At 46.6% G+C, this 27,628-nt stretch overlaps 1 protein-coding gene across 1 annotated transcript in view; it reads left to right on the top strand.

The window, feature by feature from the left end:
* FASN (fatty acid synthase) overlaps nt 1-27,628 on the top strand; it is a 297,582-nt gene that overhangs the window by 234,678 nt on the left and 35,276 nt on the right. The window contains exons 33-37 of the mRNA XM_069655327.1: nt 15,475-15,676; nt 17,437-17,588; nt 22,031-22,122; nt 23,871-24,022; nt 26,676-26,921. Of these exons, the coding sequence (XP_069511428.1) occupies nt 15,475-15,676; nt 17,437-17,588; nt 22,031-22,122; nt 23,871-24,022; nt 26,676-26,921 (844 nt within the window). The remainder of the gene's footprint in view (nt 1-15,474; nt 15,677-17,436; nt 17,589-22,030; nt 22,123-23,870; nt 24,023-26,675; nt 26,922-27,628) is intronic.

The following is a 27,628-nucleotide window of genomic DNA, read 5'->3' as shown; positions in this document are numbered from 1 at the left end:
TGCCTTTCTCCCTTCTCCTCTCAAGGATTCACACGGGAACTCCTCTCCCATAGATGACCAACCTTCCCTCAATGCACTATTGCGCAAGGCAGCAGCGCATTTTGAGATTGATACAGGGGAAACTCTTCCAGACATCGACTTTGTAGAAAAAGTCATCAAAGAAAAAGCCCCTGTTAGCCAATCTATTCCTCTCCTGGCTTCTATTAAAAGAAGAATTTCTCCTTCCCTTACTAACCCAGCTCTAGTAAGAGGGGTCAACCCTAGAATAGAAAAGCTCTTCAGCCCTTCATCCTCTGACCCTTTATACATCAGAGGACACTCTATTCCAGACTCCCTTGTGGTTACTAACACAAGAAAAAGAGCAGGGGTGCCACTATCCACTAGTGAAGCACCTCCAGACAAAGAAGGCAAAAAACTCTACGCACTGGGGAAGAGAATCACGACCTCCGCCGCCTTCTCCACTAGAATTGCTAATAACAACTCACTTTTAGCTAGCTACGCAGATGCACAGTGGAACAAGCTGCGCAGCGAAGCAGAGGAAGCACCTGAACCTCTGCGTTCTCGCCTGCTAGCTATAATATCAGAGGGCACACTGGTAAACCAGGGCATCGTTAAAAACTCCCTAGATGCCGCTGAGACGGCTGGCCGCTCCCTAGTTCAGGGAATACTTCTCAAGCGCCACGTTTGGCTACGCAATTCAGGTTTTAAGCCCGAAACCCAAGCCTCCCTCATAAATAAACCCATTGAACAGACGCATCTGTTTGGGAAAGCAGTAGATGAGGCCCTAGAACATGCTAAAAAAGAGTTTGATACCATCAAAACTCTTGATCAAATTTCTAGGCCCCCTAACAGGCGAGGCTATGGTAATAAACGCTCCTTTCGTGGCCAAAGACAGCAGCAGAACCAACAACAACAATATTACTCTGGCTCCAACTGGCCCACCAACCAGGGTAACACCCAGTTCAGTCAAAGAGGCCAACGCCGTGGCAAAGGAAGAGGTCGTGGCTCCAGCCCCAGAGGTTCCACGCCCAATACCAGCAAATGACCCGAAAATTCGGGTCCCCTCCCATGCATCACCGGTCGGGGGCCGGCTAACATCGTTCCTTTCAGCATGGGAGGGAATCACGTCAGACCGTTGGGTATTATCCACCATAGCCCACGGATACTGCATCGAGTTCAACGGTTCCCCGAAGTACAAACCCCCACGGAACCGGCGCATGACACCGCAACACCTCTCCATTCTTCTTCAAGAAGTGGAAGAACTACTGAAGAAAGAAGCTATAGAGCCCGTCCCCCTATCACAGGTAACAGAAGGTATTTATTCAGTGTACTTCCTTGTACCCAAAAAGGACTTAACCATGCGCCCTGTATTAGATCTGCGCCCAGCGAACATATTTGTCAAACCCCAAAAGTTTCGTATGGTGACCTTACAGGAGGTAATCCCACTGTTATCACAAGGGGATTACATGACAACACTGGACATGAAAGATGCATACTTTCATATTTTAATGTTGCCATCGCACAGAAAATACCTCAGGTTCAAAATAGAGGACAAACACTACCAGTTCAGAGTACTACCCTTCGGGATAGCATCTGCACCAAGGGTATTCACGAAAGTACTGGCAGTGGCAGCGGCCCACCTGCGCAGATTATCCATCCCGGTATACCCTTACCTCGACGACTGGCTCATAACAGGGGATTCTTACGAAACATGCTTCTCCAATACCCAAAAGACCGTAGACCTTTTGTCCCAACTGGGCTTCTCCATCAACGAAAAGAAGTCCAGCTTAGACCCCAGCCAAACCAAACAATTCCTAGGGGCTCTAATTCGAACAAGGGACGGCCTCGTATTCCCCTCCAACGAGAGGGTCCAAAACATGCTGTTTCAAATTCCCCATTATGTAGCAGGCCGAGAGGTGACGGTACGCAAAGCAATGCGCTTGCTAGGGATGATGGCGTCATGTATTTATTTGGTACCTCACGCGCGCCTGCGCATGCGCCCAATGCAAGAGTGGCTCTACAGCCAGTGGTGTCAGGCCAGCGGACAATGGGACGATCTAGTGGTGGTCTCGCAGGCCTTGGTTCTCTCGCTACGGTGGTGGACAAAAGAAAACCTGTTATTAGGGAAAACTTTTGCCACACCCGCAGTGGAAGCCACTCTAACCACAGACGCATCCCTTACAGGATGGGGGGCTCACCTATCCCATCAAACGGCACACGGAGTGTGGACTCCGAGTTTAGCATCCAAGCATATAAACCTGCTGGAACTACTAGCGGTGTTCAAAGCACTGAAAGCCTTTCAGGAACACTTACAAGGAAAGACAGTGATGGTCCTCACAGACAGCACCACAGCCATGTACTACCTCAACAAGCAAGGGGGCACTCACTCTCCAGGACTGTCCAAGCTGTCCCAGAATATATGGAAGTGGGCTCTCAAACACAACATGTTCCTACTAGCACAACATGTACCAGGGGAACTCAATCTGCTAGCAGACAAACTCAGCAGAGACTTCCCCCTGCCCGAAGAGTACGAATGGCAATTGCACGAAGACATCGTCTTAGACATCTTCACGCAATGGGGATTCCCGGAAATAGACCTGTTCGCAACCCTGGAGAACTCACAATGCCAAAGTTACGCCTCCAGGTACCCCCAGAACCAGTCCAAGGGGAACGGTCTGTTGATTCAATGGTCAGGGAAATTTGTTTACGCCTTTCCCCCGACTCCCCTTCTCAACAAAGTGGTGCACAAGATGCACCAGGAGCAGGTTACCATGATACTAGTGGCCCCAATGTGGGCACGGCAACCTTGGTTCGCTCACTTGATGGAGATGTCCCTATCTCCCCCAGTGAAACTTCCCTGCCCGTACAACATGCTGTCACAAGACAAGGGCAGGACACTGCATCCATGCCCTCAGACCATGAACTTAGCAGCCTGGCTCCTGAGATCATAGAATTTGGACATTTACAACTCCCACAGAGATGTATGGACATCCTCAGGGAAGCCAGAAAACCTAATACTCGACACTGCTATTCTAGCAAATGGAAAAGATTCGTTATCTGGTGTAGAGGTACTAGCATCAACCCAGTTGACTGCTCTCCTACTGACATTATTCTATACTTGACCCATTTACTGGATTCAGGTTTAGTATTCAATTCCATTAAAGTCCACCTAGCGGCACTTTCTGCATACACCACTTCCCAACTTAAAGTGTCGTGGTGGAAGATACCAGTTATCAAAGCCTTCATGGAGGGGGTAAAAAGGATACACCCTCCGATAGCTAACCCAGCTCCCGGATGGGACTTAAATGTGGTACTTTCCAGACTCATGGGCCCTCCCTTCGAACCCATGCACAAGGCAACTCTTAAAGATATCACCCTTAAAACTGCTTTCCTAATAGCTATCACCTCCATTAGGAGAGTAAGTGAACTACAGGCTCTTTCTGTACTAGACCCCTTTGTAACAGTTCACAAAAATAAAGTGGTTCTACGCACACACCCAAGGTTTGCACCTAAATTCATCTCGAAATTTCATGTAAACCAAACTATAGAACTACCAACGTTCTTTCAAAACCCTTCCAGCTCGGGAGAAAAAAGTCTGCATACACTAGATGTACGCAGAGCTGTCATGTTCTACATGGAAAGAACCAGACCACTGAGAAAGACTAATCAGTTCTTTGTCTCGGTGGCAGCAGGAAGAGAAGGAGATGCGGTCTCAAAATCCACTATATCTAGATGGATTGTTCAATGCATCACTCTCTGTTACACTCTTGCTAAGAGAGAACTACCCTTCAAGCCAAGAGCACATTCCACTCGAGGCACTGGGGCTTCCATAGCATTCATTGCAAATGTTCCCCTTGAGTCCATCTGCAAAGCGGCTACCTGGAGTTCTGTGCACACCTTTACAAAACACTACTGTCTAGATGCACACTCTAGATCTGACTCCCAGGTGGGACAGGCAGTATTAAGACATCTTTTCTCTACTGTTCCTTCTCATAACCCACCGCCAACTCCGGGTACTGCTCGCTAGTCTATGCACAGCATGTGATTCTAAGCAGATTAACAAACATCAGAAGACAATGCATTACTTACCGTAAAAGCATTTCTGATGGTTGTATCTGCTTAGATTCACATGCGCCCACCCTTCCTCCCCGCTCGGATGGAAGGAACATAGACTTCCTTTATATCTCTCTTTTCTGTACTCACTCACGTCTATAAGGCTCCCTCAGGGCAGAAAAATACAAACAGAGGGACCTCGACGCGTGAGGGATTGTGGGTACAACGCACGTCACTATAGGGATAGTGTTACAGACACGCCTTGTCGACGTCCCCTTTTCGACTACGAAAAACAAAATGCAATACTCCGCAGTGACCACTGGATGTCGGACCTATGCACAGCATGTGAATCTAAGCAGATACAACCATCAGAAATGCTTTTACGGTAAGTAATGCATTGTCATATATATATATATATATATATATATATATATATATATATAGGTAAACACCTCTTGTTAGCTCAATCTGTGAAGTGATTGCCTCCGATGTAGGACCAGCCTTCACTTGGAATCCCTGCAGGTCTGGCGCATCCCTTCAGCCCTTCTCAGTTCTGAGGTGGATACATTGAGTGCCAAAAAATCTGCTAACAGGTGCTCAGAAGCCAGAGGAATCCAGCACATACTGCTATATTAGTATGAGTTATAGTTCTTATTAACACTACTATAAGACTTGCAAGACTCCATCTGAGTCATCTCTCGCCACATCCAGCCGAAACATGTTAAACATAGTTTGACTATAGGCCTGTGGTTAGACTCTAGTAGAGTAAACATTCCTGGGAATAGTAGCGGGTGACTTGGATGATGCGGGCCATTTTCATAGGTTGCAAGGTGGATAGTGACATGGAGGTTCTATGTGTTCCATGTTATCATTTCTGATTCAAAATAGTCTGGACTGGAAACAAAAGTAGCAAAAAGCTCCAATTTTAGAATGAAAGTGCTATCAACAGGAACATGTACAGACATTTTAAGTTGGACAAGTAAAAAGTATCCAACCGTTAAAAAAATGTAGCGCCCCGAGCCCGGATAGCTTGGCCAAAATTGTTTTTACCAAACAGAAAAATGGCCCAATGTGCCTACTCTCTTTTTAATAAAATAATTGAGACCGGAATCAATCCGACATCTTGGAAAGAAGCAGTTATGGTTCCAATTCTTAAAAAAAGGTACCTGATCGGCCCCTGCAGCTTATCATTTAATTGCTCTGCTGGACTTGCAAGGTAAAGCTTTCTGTGGCTTGCTCTTACGGAAACTGAGTGATGGGGCCACAAGAAAAGTACAGCCTAAGCAATGCCCAAATAGGCTTTAGAAAGGAAGTGCTCAGCCATGCATGGCTTGATGAGCTTAAACGCGCTTGCAAAAGGCACCTTCATAAAGGAAGATTCACCGTTGTATGTGGTTTTAATTGATTAAACCATAAAGTTTATTACAGTCTGCCGTAATTATGTTTTTAGAAAATCATAAGCGAAGGGTGTCTATAGTCCTTGGCTAAAATGCATAGAAGGCCTGAAGAAGGAAACCTTGTTAGAATAAGGCTAGATACTGAAGGAAATCTTATGAGTAGACTGTCTACAAGTGCCGGCTTAAAACTGTGGCGTATGTTGACAGCCCTGCTTTGAACATCTATCTGGCAGACTTGGAGGCTAGTCCATAAAGGGCACACACCTTTCCACCTAAATTTGTTGAACATAATTTCCCATTTTCATCCTACGCAGACGATATACTTATTTCTGATGCTTGTTAATCTGCTTTTAGAATCACATGATGTGCATATAGTCTGACATCCAGTGGTAACCGCGGAGTATTGCATCTTGTCTTTCGGGGACCGAAAGGGGACGTCGGCATAGGCGTGTCTGTAACACTATCCCTATCGTGACGTGTAGTGTATCCAAAATCCCTCACGCGCCAAGGTCCCTCGGATTGTTTTTTCCGCCCAGATAACTGGTCGCCCTATAGCGGAGCTCTTTCAGAAGAGACATTGTTTATCTTATACCGACTTGTTGGTTATTCCCCGTTAAGTCACTTCGTTCACAAGAACATCTTTGACGAAGACTTCGGTGATTCGTCTACGATGGTGGATTTTGGCGCCTAAGATCCGGCGGCTGGATTTTCCACGTGGTCGGGCCCTCTGGCCGACCTTTACAGTAGGGAGAGTGGGGTCGGGGTGGCCATATTTTCGGTATGTCTTTCCTCCTTTACGCTCTTTACACTTTTGGTCTGGTCATCTTTCCCTTTCGCTATGGAAAGGACTCCTTTTAGGTTCTGCCCTAAGTGTAGGGTTAGATATCCTTGGAAGGACGAACACAGGACGTGCAACGCCTGTCTCCCCTTAGAGCACGACGAAGAGCGGTGTGCGGCTTGCAAACTCCTTCGGTCTAAGACCCTTAAGGAGCACTGTGTAAAGCGGTGGGCCGCATACGGTATGTCGCGGGTGGAACCCCCTTCCCCCACCGCCACACACACTGAGAGTGACAGGGGCACCGCAGATGACCAAACATCCGTTACTGATGTAATAGACCTCGAGGCGGACACTTCTAGGCCCGCCACGCCCGTCCCCGACCCTTTAAGGCCTGACTCCGGTCTCTCTGCAGGGAAAACACCCGGCGACAGGGGCGTACAAACGCATCACACTAAGCATACAACCCCTACACCAGTTTCGACGTCCTCGTCGAAAAAGGTGAAAGCGCCAACAGGGCCGCCGAAACTTTTGATGGCTTCCTCGGATCGCGCAGATCCAAAGCCTTCCCCACATCCGCAACAGCGTATTGCGACTGGGCAATCTAAATCAAGTAAGGGCGCTACTCCAAAGACTTCACACGTCGAAGCGCGGAAATCCGATGCTCCGACGGTCCCTAAGGCCGCGGTAGGCCCGAAAGCTACGGCTAGGCCTCTAGTCGAAAAACCAACCGCTAGGCCCTCTAACGCTGCGGAAGGTACTATACCCACCCATAGACCATCAGAACAATTATCCCACACCGATTCGCCGATCATCGAAGACAGCATTGAGAGGATTACGGCGGCGGTAGCACTTACCCCGGTTCCACCTAAAAGCATGGGGCAAGCCGCGGAAAACATTTCATATGCGGCTTTAGGCCCCGATACTTATGAGGATAGCCAAGAGCCTCTTTCAACCACCCTAAGACAATCTTTTCAACGCTGTAGGGCGGAAGACGACGTCTTTCCTCCCGTAGGCCTGTCTGGGTCCGCTAAATGGACTAGAGAGAAATTCGAGGGGTGCATGGACCGGTTGGAGAGAATTATTAGTCTTTCTGATCATCTATCCCCGAAAAGGTCTCTTGGAGAGCCTATCCCTTATCAAGAAGAGCAGCCTACTGTCCCAGTCCAACATGAAGACATTGTCCACTTGGACACCTATAGGGACATTTACACTGAAGAAGAAGAAGCTTCATTTCTACAAAGTTATGAAGAAGAACAGCAGGATACCACAGACAATTGGGAAGAAACCCAACAGGAGGGTACAGACCCATGGACACTGCCACTTCAAGTTGAGGACAGAGATGTATTGTGTTTAGACTCCCCTCCTTCCACTCCGGCTCGTCAGGCCTCGCCTGTAGATGACCAGATGGCCTTCAACTTGCTGTTAAAAAAGGCAGCTGACCCTTTTCAGATCTCTACTCAAGAGGTGGTGCCTGAGCAGGATTTTGTAGAGGATATCCTTAAGGAAAAACCTCCATCTAGCCAGGCCATTCCCCTCCTTAACACCATCAAGAGAAGGTTGGCCCCTTCCTTGATATCACCAGCTCAAACCCGAGCAGTGAACCCGAGGGTCGAAAACATTTTTCGGCCGTCTCCTTCCATCCCTCTATACATTAAAGGGCACGCCATCCCCAACTCGCTGGTAGTAACTACCACCCGAAAAAGGGCAGGGGTACCCCTTGCCACGGGGGAGGCACGTTTGAAGAGAGAATCCAAGAAACTGTATGCCCTAGGTTAACGAGTCACCTCGGCGGCCGCATACACTACACGGATAGCAAATAATACCAATCTATTGGCAAGCTATGCTGCCGCTCAGTGGAACCTGCTCCAGGAAGGCGTCCAAGAGGTCTCAGAACTCGTCAAATGCAAGCTTCTCGCTATTATAGTCGAGGGAAGACAAGTAAACCAGAATGTGATTAAAAACACCCTGGACACGGCTGAGACAGCAGGCAGGTCTCTTGCCCAAGGGACCCTACTAAAAAGACATGCTTGGCTGCGTACTTCAGGGTTTAAACCCGAAACACAAGCGTCTCTCATCAATAAGCCTATTGAAGAAGCTAACCCTCTCGGCGGTCCTTTCGAGGGCAGTCCCGTTATCACAAACTTGGGAAATTGGCGTGCATGGAGTAAATGGAAACACGGCCGCCATTAGACTGTGCCGTTATGCTGTTTCTTAGCGTGCCGCTGCAGTCTAGTCTTTTTCCAACATGGCTGCCGCCGAGTTCTATTTCCTCCCCTGGACTTGGTGGATCGGCACGTTGCAACTTCTGGATTTCTCCTTGTTGTCAGCGCTCCTCGTTATTTCCTGTGGCGGCGGTCCGCCCACGCTATTGCTTACAGTTTGTATCTCTCTCTCTCTGCTTCCCTTGCTAGCGTTACGCCTTGGCAGTTTAGTCTGCATTTCTCTCTTTCTTTCCCAGCCTTATTCTTCTGTTTTTCTGTTTCCCCTGTTCTGTCTATATTTAGCCAGAGTTCTTGCTGTGTTTACTTTGGGGATTCCTGTTCTGTTCCATCTATTCATCCAATTATTACTTAATATTTCTTTTAGGATCCCTCTCGATCCTCTGTTGTGATTATCTCTTTTTTTGTCGACGCTGTTTATACAGTTTGCTATCCATCCGAGACTTTCATTACCTTTACCGGCTTATTTGTGCCGTTGGACTCGAGAAGACCTGGGTTTTTTTTATGCCTGAGGCTTTTTCCCCTACAACCCTCCGGCTGTTGCGGAGAGAGGTCTCCGGAGATTCCCTGGGTTGGAATCACGGTGGCTTCCTTCCGAGGCAGACCTTATCTGCACAAAAAAAAGAAGGCAGAAGCTCGGCGACCTCGAAGGAAGAAATTGGATTATTCTTCTACTACCTCAGGTGAGGAGGAAGGGGGAGAAGGTGAACTCCGGTTTCTGAGTGAAGAAGAAGATATTACCGACCAACTTGATAGCATTACTGACAAACCTGATACCCGTGCAGGCCAAAACAACTATGGCACGGGGAGTTTCAACACAGGACAAACTTCAGGAAGCCCCGCTTACTACCCTTCTAGGGGTCAGCGAGGTGGCAAAGGCAGAGGTAGAAGCCCCAATCCTAGAGGAGCCGCAGCCTCTGGTCATAAATTACCACCAGATCCAGGTCCCCTCCCATGTCACCCCGGTCGGGGGGTGATTAACATCTTTCCTCACGGCATGGGAGGGGATAATTTCAGACCAGTGGGTCTTAAAGACGGTTGCGCACGGGTACTGCGTGGAATTCGCCCGACCTCCACAGTTCAGACCGCCACGCTCACGGCGCCTTTCACCAGACTATCTGGAGATCCTGAAGCAAGAGATGGAAGCGCTGCTGGGAAAGGACGCCATAGAAGCCGTCCCTATTCTTCAGGTAAACAAGGGTATTTATTCAGTGTACTTCCTGGTAGCCAAAAAAGACCTCACCATGCACCCTGTTCTAGACCTGCACCCAGCTAACAAGTTTATAAAACCCCAAAGGTTTCGCATGGTAACACTTGAGGAAGTGATCCGACTGCTGAAACAAGGGGACTACAGGGCAACATTGGACATAAAAGATGCATACTTTCATATTTCAATGTTGCCAGCGCACAGGAAATATCTAAGATTCATGATAGAACACAGGCATTACCAATTCAAGGTACTCCCCTTCGGCATCGCCTCGGCACCAAGGGTGTTTACTAAAGTCCTGGCAGTGTTGTAGCACACCTGCGCAGAGTATCCGTCCCAGTTTACCCTTACCTCGACGACTGGCCCATCACAGGGGGCTCTTACAACACATGTCTTTTGAACACCCAAAAAATAGTAGATCGTCTTTTCAGTCTGGGTTTCTCAATCAACGAAAAGAAATCCAGTCTAGACCCCAGTCAAACAAAACAATTTCTGGGAGCCCTTATTCGGACGAAAGACGGTCTCGTCTTCCCCTCCAACAAAAGGGTTCAGAACATGCTTTTTCAGATTCCTCAATATGTAGCCAGTCGGGAGGTGACGGTGCGCAAGGCCATGCGCTTGCTAGGAATCATGGCGCTGTGCATATACTTGGTTCTACATGCAAGAGTGGCTCAACAGCCAGTAGTGTCAGGCCAGTGGACAATGGGAAGATCTGGTAGTTGTCTCGCCATTCCTTGTTCTCTCTCTGCAGTGGTGGTCAAGAGAAAACCTCTTGAAGGGGATGACCTTCACCACCCCTGCAGTGGAAGCCACTCTCACGACAGACGCATCTCTCACGGGGTGGGGGGCTCACCTGCTTCATCAGACAGCACATGGAGAGCTATTAGCGGTGTTCAAGGCATTGAAGGCTTTTCAGGTTCAACTGCAAGGAAAACAGTGCTGGTTCTAACGGACAGCACTACAGTAATGCATTACCTGAACAAACAGGGGGGCACTCACTCTCCAGGGCTATCCAGACTGTCCCAAAACATTTGGATATGGGCTCTCAGACACAAGATGTTTCTGTTGTTCCAACATGTTCCAGGGGAACTCAATCTTCTGGCAGACATGCTCAGCAGAGATTTTCCTCTTCCTGAAGAATACGAATGGCGTCTGCACGAAGACATTGTGTCCAACGTCTTCGCAGAATGGGGCTTCCCAGAGATCGACTTGTTTGCAACTCAGGAGAACACCCAATGCCAAGACTATGCCTCCAGGTAACCCCAAAACTGCTCCAAGGGGAACGGTCTCTGGATAACATGGTCAGGGACATTTGTCTACGCTTTTCCCCCCGACTTCCCTTCTCAAGAAAATAGTGCACAAAATGCACCAGGAACCAGTTACCATGATATTGGTGGCCCCCATGTGGGCACGCCAACCTTGGTTCGCTCATCTGATGGAAATGTCCCTCTCCCTACCAGTGAAACTACCTTGCCCGTACAACATGTTGTCTCAGGACAGGGGGAAAGACCCTACAAACATTGCCCACAAACTCTGAACTTAGCAGCCTAGCTCCTGAGGTCATAGAGTTTGGTCACCTACAGCTCCCTCAGAGGTGCATGGACATACTCAGGAAAGCGAGGAAACCGAACACACGTTATTGCTATGCCAGCAAATTGAAGCGTTTTGTCATCTGGTGTAATTCCAAGGGTGTCAATCCCATCGATTGCTCACCCACACACATTGTGCTGTACCTAACCCATCTGTTGGACACTGGGTTGGTCTTCAATTCCCTAAAGGTTCATCTGGCTCCATTGTCAGCCTACACCACATCACAACAAAAGGTGTTACCGGTAATTAAAGCCTTTATGGAAGGGGTTAAAAGGATTTATCCTCCCATTTCTCACCCAGCTCCTGGGTGGAATCTAAATGTGATTTTGACCAGGCTCATGGGAGCTCCATTTGAGCCTATGCATAAAGCAAGCCTAAAATACCTGACTCATAAAACGGCCTTCCTAGTGGCTATCACTTCTATCAGGAGGGTTAGCGAACTACAGGCACTTTCTGTTCTAGAGCCCTTTGTCACAGTCCACAAGGATAAGGTAGTTCTACGCACACACCCTAGATTTGTGCCTAAATTCATATCGAAGTTCCATGTGAACCAGTCGATTGAACTACCTACCTTTTTCCAGAATCCCACTGGCATGGCCGAGAGAAGCCTACACACACTAGATGTGTGCAGGGCAGTCATGTTCTACCTAGAAAGAACTAAACCACTTAGGAAAACAAACCAATTTTTTGTTTCAGTGGCAGCTGGTAGAGAAGGAGATCCTGTCTCTAAATCAGCTATCTCAAGGTGGATTGTCAAATGCATCACACTATGTTACACTCTTGCTAAGAGAGAACTGCCCTTCAAGCCTAGAGCACACTCTACTCGAGGCACTGGGGCATCCATAGCATTCATTGCAAATGTTCCCCTCAAATCCATTTGCAAAGCGGCAACCTTGAGTTATGTACACACCTTTACAAAACTCTATTGCCTAGACACTCATTCAAGGTCTGATTCTCAGGTGGGACAAGCAGTACCATGACATCTTTTCTCTACTGTTCCTTCTCACAACCCACCTCCAACTCCGGGTACTGCTCGCTAGTCTATGCACAGCATGTGATTCTAAGCAGATTAACAAGCATCAGAAGACATGCATTACTTACCATAATAGCATTTCTGATGATTGTATCTGCTTAGATTCACATGCGCCCTCCCTACCTCCCCGCTTGGGGTGGAAGGAACATAGACGTCTTGCTACTTTCACTCTTTATGTACTCACTCACTATAGCCTTGGGCTCCCTCATGGCAGAAAATATACAATCGGAGGGACCTCGGCGCGTGAGGGATTTTGGGTACACTACACGTCACGATAGGGATAGTGTTACAGACACGCCTATGCTGACGTCCCCTTTCGGTCCCCGAAAGGCAAGATGCAATACTCTGCGGTTACCACTGGATGTCTAACTATATGCATAGCATGTGAATCTAAGCAGATACAATCATCAGAAATGCTATTACGGTAAGTAATGCATGTTATTTGACCAGATGCCTGTTGGCTTACAACGGGAATTAGATGCCCATGAACTCTATGCAGAAAGAAATTATTTAGTAATAAATACATATATAACCGAATTTATAATGTAAAGTATGATATTCTCTGGTAAAAAGACCATACAAAACCCAGTAAACTTTCCTGGTTTTTATCAAAACAGCCGCTGGGAGTAGTTCATGATATGCAGAGAAAAATCATTTAATAATAAACACTTATATAACAGAGTTTATAATATTCTCTGGTAAAAAGAGTATAGAAAGTATGATAATCTCTGGTAAAAAGAGACTACAAAAACATACTAAACATTCCTATTTTTCATCAAAACCGCTGTTGCGAGTTGTTCGTCATATAAAATACTTAGGATTGGAAATAAATATCCTCTGGTAAGTCAAACTGAACACTGCCAGTAAAAGAGCAAAAAAGACCTGGTTTTGCGTGCCTTTCTGTGGGTTTGAATGAAAAGATATCTGGGGGTATTAGGAGGAACTGATCCTTCCAATTATTGGACTGCCACTTCCAGGTGAATCCTAGCCTGATTTGCATATGGTCTTTCCCCTTTCTTTAATGGCTTGGCAGGCGAAGAACGATGGTCTGGAGAGTTTTTAGATTAATTCTAAACCTTCCAGCAATCACCTTAATTTTCCTTCTGATTATTACAAAGCAAAAATGAATTCCTTTTGTGACATATGGGCTCGAGGTGTAGACCTCAAATTTGGACAGTACCCTGAGAAAAATTGAAGGCAAATTTTGGCATTCTCAATTGGGATTCCCCAAAATGATTCCCTGGTGGCATTTTTACGTATTGAGATTGAGCTTGGACTAGTCACACTAAGCATGACAGAAAAGATCATGTTTCTTTGACTGTGACCATGCAAGACATAAAAGGAGTCATACGATATTTATTTAAAATGGCTATCCTACAAAATAAATGTAAGAGAAATTAGAAAATATTGTTTTAAAAATAATGATTTTTTCTATAACGTGGTGAGTTCCATGGAGAGTACTATAAAAGAATTAAAAAACAACGCAAAATCGTGGATTTGGAGATATAACTGGACATGAATTCAAAATAGCCACAGGTTACAAGAATATAATGCACACCCTACGTGCTATGGTTCTATACAAAAATACATCTGTTATTCCTCTTGGAAAACGTATCGCTTTTTTTTGGATTTAGGTAACATTTGTTGTAAACCCTAAAGATTATAGGTCCAAGAACAGGCATGGTCACATCTGAACGTTCATGCCACTTATGAAAGAGTGAAAGAACTGCAAACGTGATGGAAATGTGATGGAAACACTAAAACATCTGTTTCTTTACTCTGCAGCCATTGATAAGAATAGGATTATCTTCATTGAGAAAATTGTGCATGAGATGCGTTTTTTATCAATAGATACTTTTTGGGTGAATGGTTTTCAAATTAGTCTGTCATTTGCGTAGTGTCGGTTTTGGTTACACGTTTTACCCAGGTTTAATTAGTACGTATTGTTAACATAGATAGTTATATGTCATTTTTGACCAAATTACGCTTAATTAAAAAATAGTATCCTAATTTATATTTTTCCTTTTTTTCTTTTGGAAAGAAAACAAATTCTTCTCTTATGAACCTCTGCATTCCCAGCACCGCTCTACATTCCTTCTTTTGTACTTTTGTACATAGTTCAACCCGCGAAGGTCTACTTTCAAAAAGGGTGGTCATCCCTATACTCTGAAATCCTTCTGACATCCAGTGATTTTACTGAGGCATGTTTTATTGGAACATTTTAATCGAACAAATACTGAATTTCTTTTAAAAACGATATGTGGTGGTGGGGGTAAGGGGTTAAAACAGGTGGGTAGGGGGTTAAAACATGGGGAATTGGGGAGTTTAGAGTGTAAGGCCCCCCCAAATAAAGAAAAAGAAATTGGTGTTTTTTCGGTAAAAAGGTTTTGGTAAAGCATGCTTTGGTAAAATCACATGGAACCGCCCTTCTAGCCCGCCAATGCTCTCTGTACCTATTCCTCTTCGCCAATAGATGTTTTCCTTTTCTTTTGATCTATTTTATTGTTCTTTTATTTTCAGTAAAGGGTATTTTTACGTCTTTAATGTCAGTGTTTTCATTTTTGCTCAATTATTTTGATTGTGTACTGAATTTCTTTGGGAATGTAGTGTAACACTTGTAGCAGACACACAGTTACTTGGTAAGGTAGGAAATACATTGGTCATCGTGGGTTTGAAAGGAACTGAGATCTTTCCAAATTGGCACTCCAGCATAAGAGTGCTATTTCATTTACTGCCTGAAACCACCACTGTTAAGCTTCTGGGAGATCCCCCCGGCCCCTGAAATCCCAAGCCTAAAAATGGAGAGCTCACACCATAATTCTGGACGTCAAAAACTTGCAAGCTTAACATATGGAGAATGAATGAGTACTATACCAGCAAATGATAGTCAACTGCACACCATTAAATCTGTTTGAGCGCAGGGACACATAGCGCCTCTGTGGGATATGTGCTCTACTGCAAAACGAATCATTTACAATATTATAATTAGGTGTTGTTATGTACTCTGCTTCCTTTTAGAAGCATAAATGTAATTATAGGCTTGTAGTTTAAAAAAAAAAATAGATGGAAGGTACAAAGTTGAAACTGAAATCTGTAAAACTGAAGTTGCTTTGTCCTTTAAGGTGTCACAGTGATCGATAAGTTGTTGTCGCCTCCAGCCCCACGCTCTATGGTATTTATTGTGTGTTTCTCCACAGGTCCGAGAGGAAGAGCAGAAGATCGATTCGAGTGAGGCGAAACCCGAGCTTCTCGCAGCCATCTCTCGTACATCATGCCACCATGAAAAGTCCTACATCATCACTGGTGGGCTCGGTGGCTTTGGCTTGGAGTTGGCCCACTGGCTTATTGAAAGAGGGGCTCAGAACCTTGTGCTGACATCCCGCTCCGGAATACGTTCTGGTACATATTGAGTGGGTAGAACAGAAACGTGTCGTAAATGAGCATTGTGGGTCTAGAAGCCACTAACCACAAATACTAAAAAGTAGGTTATTTAAAATCTCTGAATGCGTTCCATCCCCTGTGTTTGGAACTTCCGCAATCCCTGTTTCTATGAAATGGTGCAATAACAGGTTGAATTCCATGATTTCCAGCAATCCAACCCATAATGCAACAGAACTGCGCAACTCACTAGATTGATCCTCCGTCAATCAAAACTTAGATCGAACTCATGGTAACACAATGGCTGCTGTCCCAGGACTAAACTCACTGGTGACCCGACAAGAACTAGCAAAGTATGCTGAGTATTCAAGCCAATCATTTATGAGACACCATTCACAAAATATACTCAACCTACCAGGCCAGAGACTCCAGTACGAAAAGTACAATAATGCACATATCAGCTGCCCTACCACCGCCATACAACACGAAAACCTGCCCAGATTTGAACTGTTAACTGGGGAAAGCAGCTCTGCTGGTTTTCCTGGACGTCTCAACTGCCTTTGATACAAGGGTCGAGAGACTCTTTTGCATAGATTAAGGGATGTCGAAGCGCTCCACAAATAAGCCAATGGCCTTCTCTGCTGTATCTTATGTCAAAGATTTCATCTTGCAGTAAGAATTTCTGGGATGAAATGCAGAACATGTCAAGGGTCCACATAGTCTCCCCATGTGCTCCTCAGTCTGCGGGGCGTGTCCGCTTTCCTATATTAAAGTGATACAACAGAAGAGGTGCACAAAGGCATGTGACCGAACTTGTTTGGCTAAGATAACTTTCAAATGGAGACCTCGTTGGTCGCATCTAATAGAAAAGAACATCCATCCAAGACCAACATAAAGAGGTTACTCTTCTCCAAAACTTGCCACCTCTGATCCTGTCCAGACGTGGGACACTTGGGGCCATGAAACACTAAGTTGATGTGGTGGCAAGTACCAGCTATTAACAGCAAACCTGTTACAGGGAATCAGACAATGTGTCCCTGATCATCTGGTGATTGTAGTCACTACAGTGGTTGGGGCCAAGCTTGATTAGAGGAAGACTGACACATCGCCTGGAGATGATGCAATGCCCGGGCACCAAAATCGCCACATATTCTGAAAGATCATGAGCTCATGGGCCTTCATCCTGCAAATGCTATTGGCTGCCCAGCAAAAGGCAGGACCATGTTCATCCTGATCTTTAAAGCAGTCTGTGGACAATGCTATCAAAACACAAAGGACAAGTATCAAATACTACACTCCTGTACATGAGCCTTATAAAATCCCCACCTCAGTGTCCCATATAGCTACAGAGCACACACGAGAGCAACATGCCTAAATTCTAAAGGTAGAAGAAGACCAGCACCCACAAAATAAATATTCCAGATTTTGTACATGCTGTTAGGGAGCCGGCACTTGGCTGCCCATATCAGGGTCTATGTGCATTATAGCCATAAACAGACATAAGCACAGGCCTATTTTGGAGGTGTTTGTGCATGCCTATCTCTGAGAACATGTAGACTCTCAAAAAGTTGTGAGCAAACTTTGAAAGCTAGCATCCACTAACGACATGCTACACTGTGTTAGTGCCCTCTGAATACTTCTCCACTCGCTCAGAGCCCTGAGAGGCCTCTGAGAGTTGTGAATTGGCACCATGTGTTCACTGATATATATGAGCGCTTCCAATGATGTCAATAAGCCCTGGTATCGCCTTCCTTTATTCACCAGCTCTTGCCTCTTTACAGGGTACCAGGCGAAGCGCATCCAGGACTGGAAAGAGAATGGGGCCCAGGTCCTGGTGTCCACCCAGGATGTTGGATCATTGGAAGGAACTCAGCATTTAATTGAACAAGCTTCACAACTGGGGCCTGTTGGCGGCATCTTCAACTTGGCAATGGTGAGTGCTATTCGGAGCTGGTGACTTAGATGTGCGGGCAGAGAAGGAAGAAGGGGCAGGAGAATTATGGCAGATGGTGGTAGAGTGGATGTGTGCAAGAGAAGGAGATGAGAAGTGTCAGGCAAATGGTGTTGGCACTTGAAAAGGGGGAGGGATAGAGGTCGGAGGATAATGCCTTACGGCGATGGGGGCATCCCGGCCATGTGCAAGCTGCAGATTCTCATGATGGTAATGGGATGAGAATGTGAGAGGGCGATCAGTGAGAGTCAAACATTTGATGATGGAGGAGATCTTGGAGAAGGGGTTCTTCCTAGAAGGGCTTAGCATCAGATGTTGAAGTTGAAGCACGTTGGATGGCACAGCAAAGTGAAAGGTTACAACGGGTGGGCATAGAGCATTAGTAAATTGAGGTGGGGCTCATGGAACGTCAAACGGATCCGAGGCTTTATTTTCTGGTCACAGTGGGCTAGAGCTGCAGTGGTGTATACTGTATATGTTCTTAATAATGCATATACACTATATGACCTTTTCCTGAATATTTATGAATTATATGAAATGCTCTCGTGAGGATAGCTCAGGGGCAACGTGCTCGCCTTGGAAGCAAGACAACGCAGAGCAACACAAGTTCAATCCCTGAGTCTGCGTTTAGAAACCTCTGGGTATTAAGCACGTTATAAATAACCTATCATATCATAAACCAAATGTGGAACAAAAAGAAGTAAGGCATGAATCAACATTGGGGGTGCTGTCATAAAAAAGTTAGAACCAATCTAAATAAACCAAAGTAAATGAACTATACCTGAAGTTCTCAAAGAGGTGGGTAAGGTATGAGAAAAGCTTCAAGAAGGCATGTATGAGACATCACTGGAGAGCGGTGAAGTGCAGAGTAACTGGCGAGCGGCAGATACAGGGTTAATGATGGATACCATTGTCAGAAGATAGAAACTGGGAATCACTGACTTCAAGATGAGGTGATGAGGAAGAATATATCTAACATTCTTCAAGTAAATATGCTGGTTTGCAAGAAGACTATTAATGTGGTCTACCTCGTCTTTCGACACTGGGCCCACGTTAGAAGCTTCACCAACTCATGAACCATAAGTGAGCATGTTGCGCAATGCTTCAGTGATTGTCAGCAAAGAGGAATGGTAAAGGAAGCAGCTTCGGACTGGGAGAGGTTTACGAATGCACTGTGGGAATATTAACTATTTTTCTCACATTTGCCGGTGGCAATTTGGAAAGGATACACCTCAGCAACTAGAGAACATGTGGAGTCCAGAATACATGAATGGTTCAGGCAAAAATGGGCATAATCTGGATGGAGTCATGTGCACAGGACATAACCCGGGACCAATGTGCTAAAGGGCGGGTAGATGAAGACATTGCAGCAGGTTCAAGAGGATATCAGGGAATTTCGCCCCCTCTTCCCAAGGGGGAGCCACCCTCTTTGGGTCTATGGAGGTGAGCCTGCTAAGATTAACACCCCCTAGGAGACAGGGCAAGCAGGATCCACATGGGTGACCACCACCCCCCAACCCCCATTAGAGGACAAGAAATGCAGGAGATATAAGGATACATGTTATCCTCCTTCACCCCAAAAATAGATTAGGTTTGTTGGCTATATGGGAATGGGGTTGGTGTGGTTTCCGACACCACTCAGGCACAGTCCTTAATGGAGGCACAGAGAGCAAGACAACAACACACATCCAAGGGGAGGAGAGCCATCCACATCGGAAGCGAAGAGAGAGACCACTGAGTAGCCACTGGGTAGAACCCACCCCCTGGAATGTGTGGCATAGGGAGACAAACCTGTACGCAGAATGGTTCTCTGAACCACGGTGGAGGCCACAGAACACTGGGCAAAGAGGCTGCAGCACCAAAGCAAAAGATTGGAAACCGGAGGTCCAGCCGAGGGAGCTGGGGCCACCAACCAGTGACGAGATGTGGAGCCACCACTACCACCCTAGCTAGGAGCTGGTGGGAATGGAGCATTCTCTACGACTTAGATGAAGGAACCCACCCAAACAAGGCCGCGTCACCTTCCTGAGACGCCCGGCTGAGGAGTGTCGCCTGAGAAGCAGAGGTACGCAGACGCTCAAGGAAGCTGGGAGGTGGGTGACAATGTCAAAAACGACCCCAGGGCAGGGTAAGAAGCAGGTAACGCCAGAGTGACGTGAGAGCCAAACAACCCCAGAGTGGTGAAAAAGCCAAATTACCCCAGGGGTAGAACCATGTGACCCCAGTGTGGGGAGAGAACTGAATTACCCCAAAGCGGGGTAAGAGTACTTGAAGCCCAAGTTGGGCCATGAAGAGAGAACATCCGGTTGTGCTGTACAACCCGGGACCCCAGGGAGGGGAAATAGACAACAGGAGTGGAAAACTGATTATTGTCGTTACTGGGAAGTGAGTACAGAGGAGTACCTGGAACAAGGCTTTCAAGCCCCAGGAACCCCACAGGAATCAGAGGCCAGGAATGGTCTAAAGCGTTTAATCAAATGCAAAGAAAGATGAAAAGACATTGGCCCTCAGTACAAGTGTGGCGGTCTGGAAACAATGGTGCCAGTAAGCTTACCGGCACCCTTGTTTCCGGGCCGCCGCACTACACGTCTGCCTGCAATGGCCCCTGCAGAGTTGTCACGGTATCACTGGCACCATTACGAATGGTGCCAGTGCTTCGGAGACCTATGGGATTGCATGGCAATGAGGACTTACAAAATCCGACACCTGACTTCCCGCACCACCGGGACTTGTAATGTCCCAGTGGCACTGGGAAGTCAGGCGCCGGAAACAGTGTTTCGGGGTTGGCGGCCACCAGCGGGTTGCTGCCGACCTCGTAATGAGGCCCAGTGCCTTACAGCAAGCTCATAATAAGAAAGACATTGGGCCTCATTACAAGTTTGGCGGTGCAGGAAAAAAGTGGCAGTAATTCTCTTTCCGCCACTTTTCCTGCACCACAAAACTAGAGGTTTGGTGGTGGGGTGGCCGGAATTACCTGCAGTTCCATGTTGCCGGAATTTCCGGTACCCCACCACCAAGAATTGCCAGTATTACCGGCACCGGTTTTACAGTGCCAGTAATACCGGCAATTCCCTCATGGTGTCCTGTGGGTCTCCATGGAATGAGGAATTACCACTGTTGCAGGCACTTGGAATATGCCGGTAATTTCGACATTCCAAGTGCTGGTAATGGTATTACCGTTTTGGTGCATCCCACAAAATTTACCAGCAGGATACCACCAAATGTGTAATGAGGCACATTGACTTGCAACAAGCTCACAGGCTGAGGTGGGAGAAGTTAAAAGAGACATTCTGGTGCCGGGTTATGTGAACGGAGCAACAGGGTCAAGGACCCCCTCTTGAGAAACAGAAACTTATCACTGGGTCAGAAGCCAGCAGCCATTCACTCACAGGGCAAGAGGCCCTCCTTTGGGATATGTTATATACTATTCTGTTGAAGTGGTAGGGATAGAGATCAGCATAGACTAAACTGTCTGGATGACTGACAGAGATTATTTTATGGGACATCCTGACGAGCAACCATTTTACTTCTTTATTCTTTTCCTAGGATAGGGACAGAGAGGGATAGGGACAGGAAGGTTTATTGTGAATAAAGAAATGCTACTAAACAGAATGTGAATAAACGTGGAGCGGGCTTGTCTCCACTGACATTTTTTATGCTCCCATTTCCGGCCCATCGCAGTCACAGGTAAGAAATCTTTCAGAGCAGCTGTGTTATGGTGAATTAACTGTACTTAAGATATGAAAAGTAACATGCAAAATATGAATATCTTATAATTGTGGCAGTTAGTGGATACAGAGATAAAGATTGGAAGATAGAGTAGTTTACTGCTGTGGTTTGTGCAGAGTACTGGTCAGAGCAATGGGAGTAGCAAATAAAGTAAGAGGTCAAAGATGACTGTCCTGTTTCAACAAAAATATAATTTTCGTGGACCCAGCAATTTGCCAATGGGAACAGTGAGGGAGTTCATTCAGTGAGAAGGAGAGGATATGTGTAGGATAGTTGATTGATGCTCATACTGACAAAAGCAACACATAGGGGTTCATTACAAGTTTGCCGGTATCCCGCCGGTAATTCCAGCGGAATACCGGTAAATTGCCCCTACCGTTTCGGCATCCTGATATCCCGGTATTAACAGGATATTCTAGGTGGCGGAAAAGCTGGTAAATCCCCATTGCATGGAGTTCCATAGGACTCCATGGAGGGGATTACAGTAGCGGCCTGATTTACTGGCGGTCAGGCCTACTGGTAAATCCATGCCCTCACCGGCAAGCTTGTGTTTTCTTGGTCCAGAAATATTGCCAGTGCCAGAATTACCAGCAATTTCCTCCAGGTTTTCCATGAGGTGGCACAGCCCTGGGCATTCACTGGCTGAGGGTACTACCGGGCAGACTCATTACATGTCACCTTTGTCTCCTGCCCAGGTGCTGAAAGATGCCATGTTAGAGAACCAGTCCCCAGAGCTCTTCCAAGATGTCAACAAACCAAAGTACCTGGGCACTGTGAACCTGGACAGGTGAGTCAAGCAATATTGGATGTGGCACTGTTGACACTATCCCATAATTGTATGTTTCAAAGTGATTTTAATCAGACTGTAGACATAATGTCCTAACATTACAACAATGGACACACTATATTATAAATGTACCATCTGCTTCGTACACATTAGAATGACTGTATCACTACCAGAAATGTATATGGAAACATATATGATAAGATGTTTACTTCCTCATGACGAGGCATGCCGGTGCTGGTGATAACAGCATTTATTTGCCAGTAGGGGCCTGATCTATTGGCAGGTCAGGTCTGCTGGTTGATCAATGCCCTCACTGTCAAACTTGTGTTGGGTATTATCTGCGATTTTACCAGCATTTCTTCCGGACCAGGGACCTTGTAATGAGGCCCATAGACTACAAAACTATGGTAGTTTAGAGAAACATTCCAAGTACAATTTTTGGAAAGCAATCCACATTTATGGGAAAAAATCTGTTGGCAGGTTTGTGGTTCTTTTGTGGATTCAAGATCTTTTTTTGAAGTTCACTCTCCTGTCATTATATAAATGATATTGTCGATAAAAAATATCTCCAAAATCTCACGTCACTAGTTAATTTCCATGTGCTTTTCCATGCCTGTGTATGATTTAAGTAAAAAATACACTTTGGGGGTTATTCAGTGTTTGACAGTATTTTTGAGAAAATACCACCAAAATCAGTTACCATTACCGCCACGTGGTCTAGCGGATTTATTTCGGGATTATGAGTGGTGGCATGGTGGTGTTAATCTCCATATTTGGAGTCTATATGACTCCACTCGGGTGCTGACGGCTTTGCCATGGACGGTGATTTCACGCACGTTAAATCTGCTGATTTTGTTTTTTACATTAAGGTGAAGGATTTACCGCCAGCACCTTGCTAAAGGTAACTCTTCCACTTAAAGGTCCAAGTCATATTTGGTGGGAAGGTGAACATGGCGGTAATTCCATTTCTGCATAATATGGTGGCAGTAACAGAATGACTGCTATTTCTCTACCACCCAGACACATTCGGAAATGCCTCCTATGGCTGTGCCCATGTAGAGGAAAACAGAAAATATTGTGAAGACTGCATAAGCCCCTTTCTGACAATCTGTCAGAAAGGGGCAAAACTCCTGACTGAATCTGAAACTGCACTGGTCACCTGGCCACCGTCTGATCTCAGGCCCAGGTCCCCTCCCCCGCCAGTTGCACCCCTGCACTGCCCCCTTGCATCCCTCACACTTGGGTACTGTTTCTGTATCCCAACAATTCCCTCCAAGAACTTGACACCTGATGTGTGCACTTACCCTTACCCTTGCCACCAGCTGGCCACACTTTTACTTATTGCTTTATTATTCTATTTATTTTATTGTCGATCCCATGCACTGCACTGTCCGCTCTCCTCCCCCGCACTTGCGCGATCTCAATGTCACCTGGCCTAGTAAGATCGTTGTCTCCGTCTTCCCTTTGTTCCCCCTCTCTTGCCTTGTCGCGCCTTGAAACACTTGTGTATAGGCACGTTATAAATGCCATATCATATCATCGATAACCTAAATGTGATATTTTCCCAAAACATATGTCGTATTAAGAGTTAAGCATATTGCTATGGCGTGCGTGCTGTAACCAGCAACTACTTGCTTGGCCACCGAACACACCTGCCCACAATGGATCATGACACAATAGCTTATCAGATCACACAGATATGATCAAAGAACTAAATAAACTCTACCTTTGTATGTTCCTGTTTCCAGGGTGAGTCGGGAAAGGTGCCCAGAGCTGGATCACTTTGTTGCCTTCTCCTCTGTAAGCTGCGGTAGAGGAAATGCTGGGCAAAGTAACTACGGTTTTGCCAACTCAACGATGGAGCGCGTCTGCGAGCAGCGACGGCATGATGGCCTCCCAGGTAATGGAAACATTCCTAACGCTTCCCTAGTGACAATACATCTGGGGATCACTGAGACGGTCAAGAGCAAAGAGTCTGGAGTGTTTCCTATGGAAACCCTCATGGGAAGTGGCTGTAAGGGCAACCCAGACCCTCAATACCAGATAGCCAAGAGCACTGTGTTTAAAAGTAGCTGTGGATCCGAATGCCATGCATAGCTCCCAGGACCGCTCATAGGTTCACAAGTCTATGATCCTGAGCGCTTTCTATAGAGAGAGATCCATGGCCATTTACTCAAGTACCACTTGTACAATTGACGTCAAATAGTCCATAGGGATTTTTAAAGCAACCCCAGTCACCCTATCTCCACTAGGGCTAGTACTGAGCACTTGCTATGGAGATAAGCAGTGACGGTCACTCCCCCCAATCGATGGTAAGTATTCCTGGGGGTACTCTATGGCCCTAGTGACCACTCACACCGCTGCCCTGAGCCATCAATAGCAAACACTGCTGTGCCCTCCAATCGAGATCCAAGTGATCCTAGATCCCAAGAGCGCACACATGGTCTGAGACATTGCCAGATCCATCCGCACGTGCCCCCCACTCCAAGAGCTGCCCCTTCATTTAGGAAAAGAGCATAGGCTACTACTGCAAGCACTCATAATGTGATAACCCATCTCCAGTGTCGCTCACAATGCACATGTAGCTCTTCTTATGGTAACCAGTAGTTGCAGGCGGTAACAAGAACCATAAAAGAAATCACTCCTTTAACTGAATTCGTGGGATGTTCTTTGCACCAGTCCCTCAAGGCTCATCATCCACGTCCCCACCTGCGATCAGGAAAGAGGGTTAGAATTGTTTGAGACCGAAGCTGAATGAGATAGTGCGGGACAGTTTGAGATGAAGGACAAGGTCTGGGGTTGGCTGAGTGCACGAAGGCAGGTTTGGATTGGAGGAAATCATGAAGTGTTTTGTGATTGGAGAGATCAAGACTCTATTTGTGCTTGTAATCCATGCAATGTCGTGTGACGGGACGGGTCGAAAATGGTGCAATCAGATAGAAGCAATATGATTGCCACAGATTGGGTGTGATCGGTACAATGGCCTTTGCTTTCTTTTGCCGTTACATTTCTGGGAACCAAAGAGTTTATAAATGGGGGGTCTGGCAATGGTTGATGTGAAACGGGTTTTGGATTGATACAAATGATCTATGGGCCAGCAGATGTGTTAGCATGGACAGTAAAGAGTGGATTGGAATTGGTGGATGGTGTTGAGTATGGAGTGTACTGGAAGGGGTTGTGTTGAACAGTGTTGGCCGGGAGTGCTTGCTTTCAGTGGTGTTGGTTCGGAGTGGATGTGATAGTGTGGGTTGGGAGTGGTAGAACAGGATGCTGTTGGCTGGTAGGGGATGTGTTTTCTTTTTGAACTATGTGGCCTGGGAGTAGTTGTAGGAAGTGTTGTGTGCTGGGAGTTGTCGTGGTGGACGCTGTGGGTTGGGGGTGAATGTAGATGTGTGGGCTACGAGTGATAGAAGTGGATTATGTGGGCTTGGAACCCTTCTATTATGTGTGTGTTTGTATTTTTTTGGATGCAGTGGAAGGTGCCTGCCTGGAGGGCAATTCGGTGCCCAGAACCAGTGCCATGGCTCGGATTGGCTGAGGTGGACGTTAGGGGTTATCTGTAGTTGTGAAATGTATGGGTTGTGAGCGGTTGTACAGGGTGTGGGTCAGGAAGAATTGTGGTGAATGGTATAGCCTGGGAATAGGCGAAGTATATGGTGTGGGTTGGTAGTTTCTGAGTTGGATGCAACTGTATCAAGTTTGGGCAGGGAACAGCTGTGATTGATTTTCTGTTGTGGATGTATTAAAGTGTGTGGGCTAGGGATGGTATTGTTGAATGGTGGGGCTCTGCGTGCCTGCAAAGGAATTTGGGAACTGGGAGAGGTTGTGCTTTAAAGAGAGTTGGCTAAGAGTTGTCTGGAATAGGTAGGGGGAATGGTGTAGTCTGGGAGAGAGTGAAATCAACGGTATATGCTGACAGTGGATGCAGTATGTGGGTCAGCCATTATGTGGTTGTAGCACACAGTGTGGGCTATGAAGGATTTTTGGAATGTGGTGTTTAAGTAGGTATGGTGGACGGCATGGACTAGGGCGATTGTGGCAAATGGTGTTAACTGATAGTGCTTGTAGTATGTAGAATGGGTTAGTAGTGGCTGTGCTGGATGCTGGGGGCTGGATGTACTTGTGGTGAAGGGTGTGGGTCGAGGGTGGCTGTGGTGGATGGTATTGGATGGGAGTGATGGTGGTAGATTTGTGCATTCTGAGTGGTTGTGGTGGAGAGCGTGAAATCTGAGTCGGTGAGATAGGGTGGCAAGATGGTGACTGTAGTGAATGGTGTGGGCTGGTCATGGTTGTTAAGGAGGGTGGGGCCTGGTGGTGAGTGGGATAAATGTTTTGAAGTGCATTAGTTAATATGGGGAAGATTGTGCGCTGAGTGTGGCAGTGATGAGTGTTGTATCCTGGGCGTGGCTGGGGTGGAGGATGTTGAGCGGGGTGTGCGGTCGGTGGATATGGTGGAGTTGTTGATGTTATTTAGGACGGTTGTTTTTATTCTCTTTGTACCCCCATTCTTTGCCTTCTGGCTGCCTGCACTAACACTGTGCTCTTTCCCTCAGGTCTGGCAATACAGTGGGGGGCTATCGGCGACGTAGGCGTCGTCTTGGATACAATGGGGAGTAACGACATTGTGATTGGTGGGACCCTTCCCCAAAGGATCGGTTCCTGCCTGGAGGTTCTGGACAGGTTTCTGAATCAGCCATACCCTGTCACGTCCAGCTTCGTCCTTGCAGAGAAAACAGTTTCCATGAGAAGTGACGGAGGCAGCAAGCGGGATCTCGTGGAAGCGGTTGCTCATATCCTGGGTAAATATTGCTCTGAATCGCCCTATTGAAAGATGTTCCATCTGGCCCCAAGCATCTGAGTAAGATGGAAGACAAGGTGACCCTGTGCAACCTCTAGACCATGAGCCATGCCTTGGTAGTTTGATGGCGGCGACGGGCTGGGGCTCTGTGCCCTGAGAGTTAGCAGGATGTTTTCTGAGGGCACACTTACCTGTGGCAGGGGCAGTAGGCAAGGTCGCACTGGGCCATAAAATTGTCTCGGGCACCAATGAAAAAGTGGTCCACAGTTGCAATTTGCAATTCTTTTGTGACAGACTGTTTGCGTAGTACCCAAGGGGGAGGTTTTTGGACAAATGTGATGCAAATTGTGCATTTTAAAGCAACTTCTATCTGCATAGTGAAGTAACTCATCAAACTGGCCCTCATTGGCCAAAATAGAGGCCTACATTGACCCCAAAAACGGGCCCACAACAGCATTTTGTGTTTCTGATTCGGCCATGGGCCTATTGACCTATAGGCCAGTCCGAGCCTGGCCGTGGGTGGGGCCTACAGTGATTCGTTATGGAAATACAGAACGCACATACCCTTGGCCCTTACCATTTCACACTTTTACACTTTCAGGCTCTCTGGGACACATTATGCACTAGCATAGACACAGCTGCTGTACCACTCAGGTTGTTTAGGCTCATGGGATTCTGCGGGCTGCTATTCCGGGACCTGTTGTTCCG

This window comes from Ambystoma mexicanum, chromosome 3q (assembly GCF_040938575.1).
Source record: "Ambystoma mexicanum isolate Mex_15411 chromosome 3q, UKY_AmexF1_1, whole genome shotgun sequence".
NCBI lineage: Eukaryota > Metazoa > Chordata > Amphibia > Caudata > Ambystomatidae > Ambystoma > Ambystoma mexicanum.
Note: the sequence above shows the minus strand (reverse complement) of the source record. Positions and strands in the feature narration are given on the sequence as shown.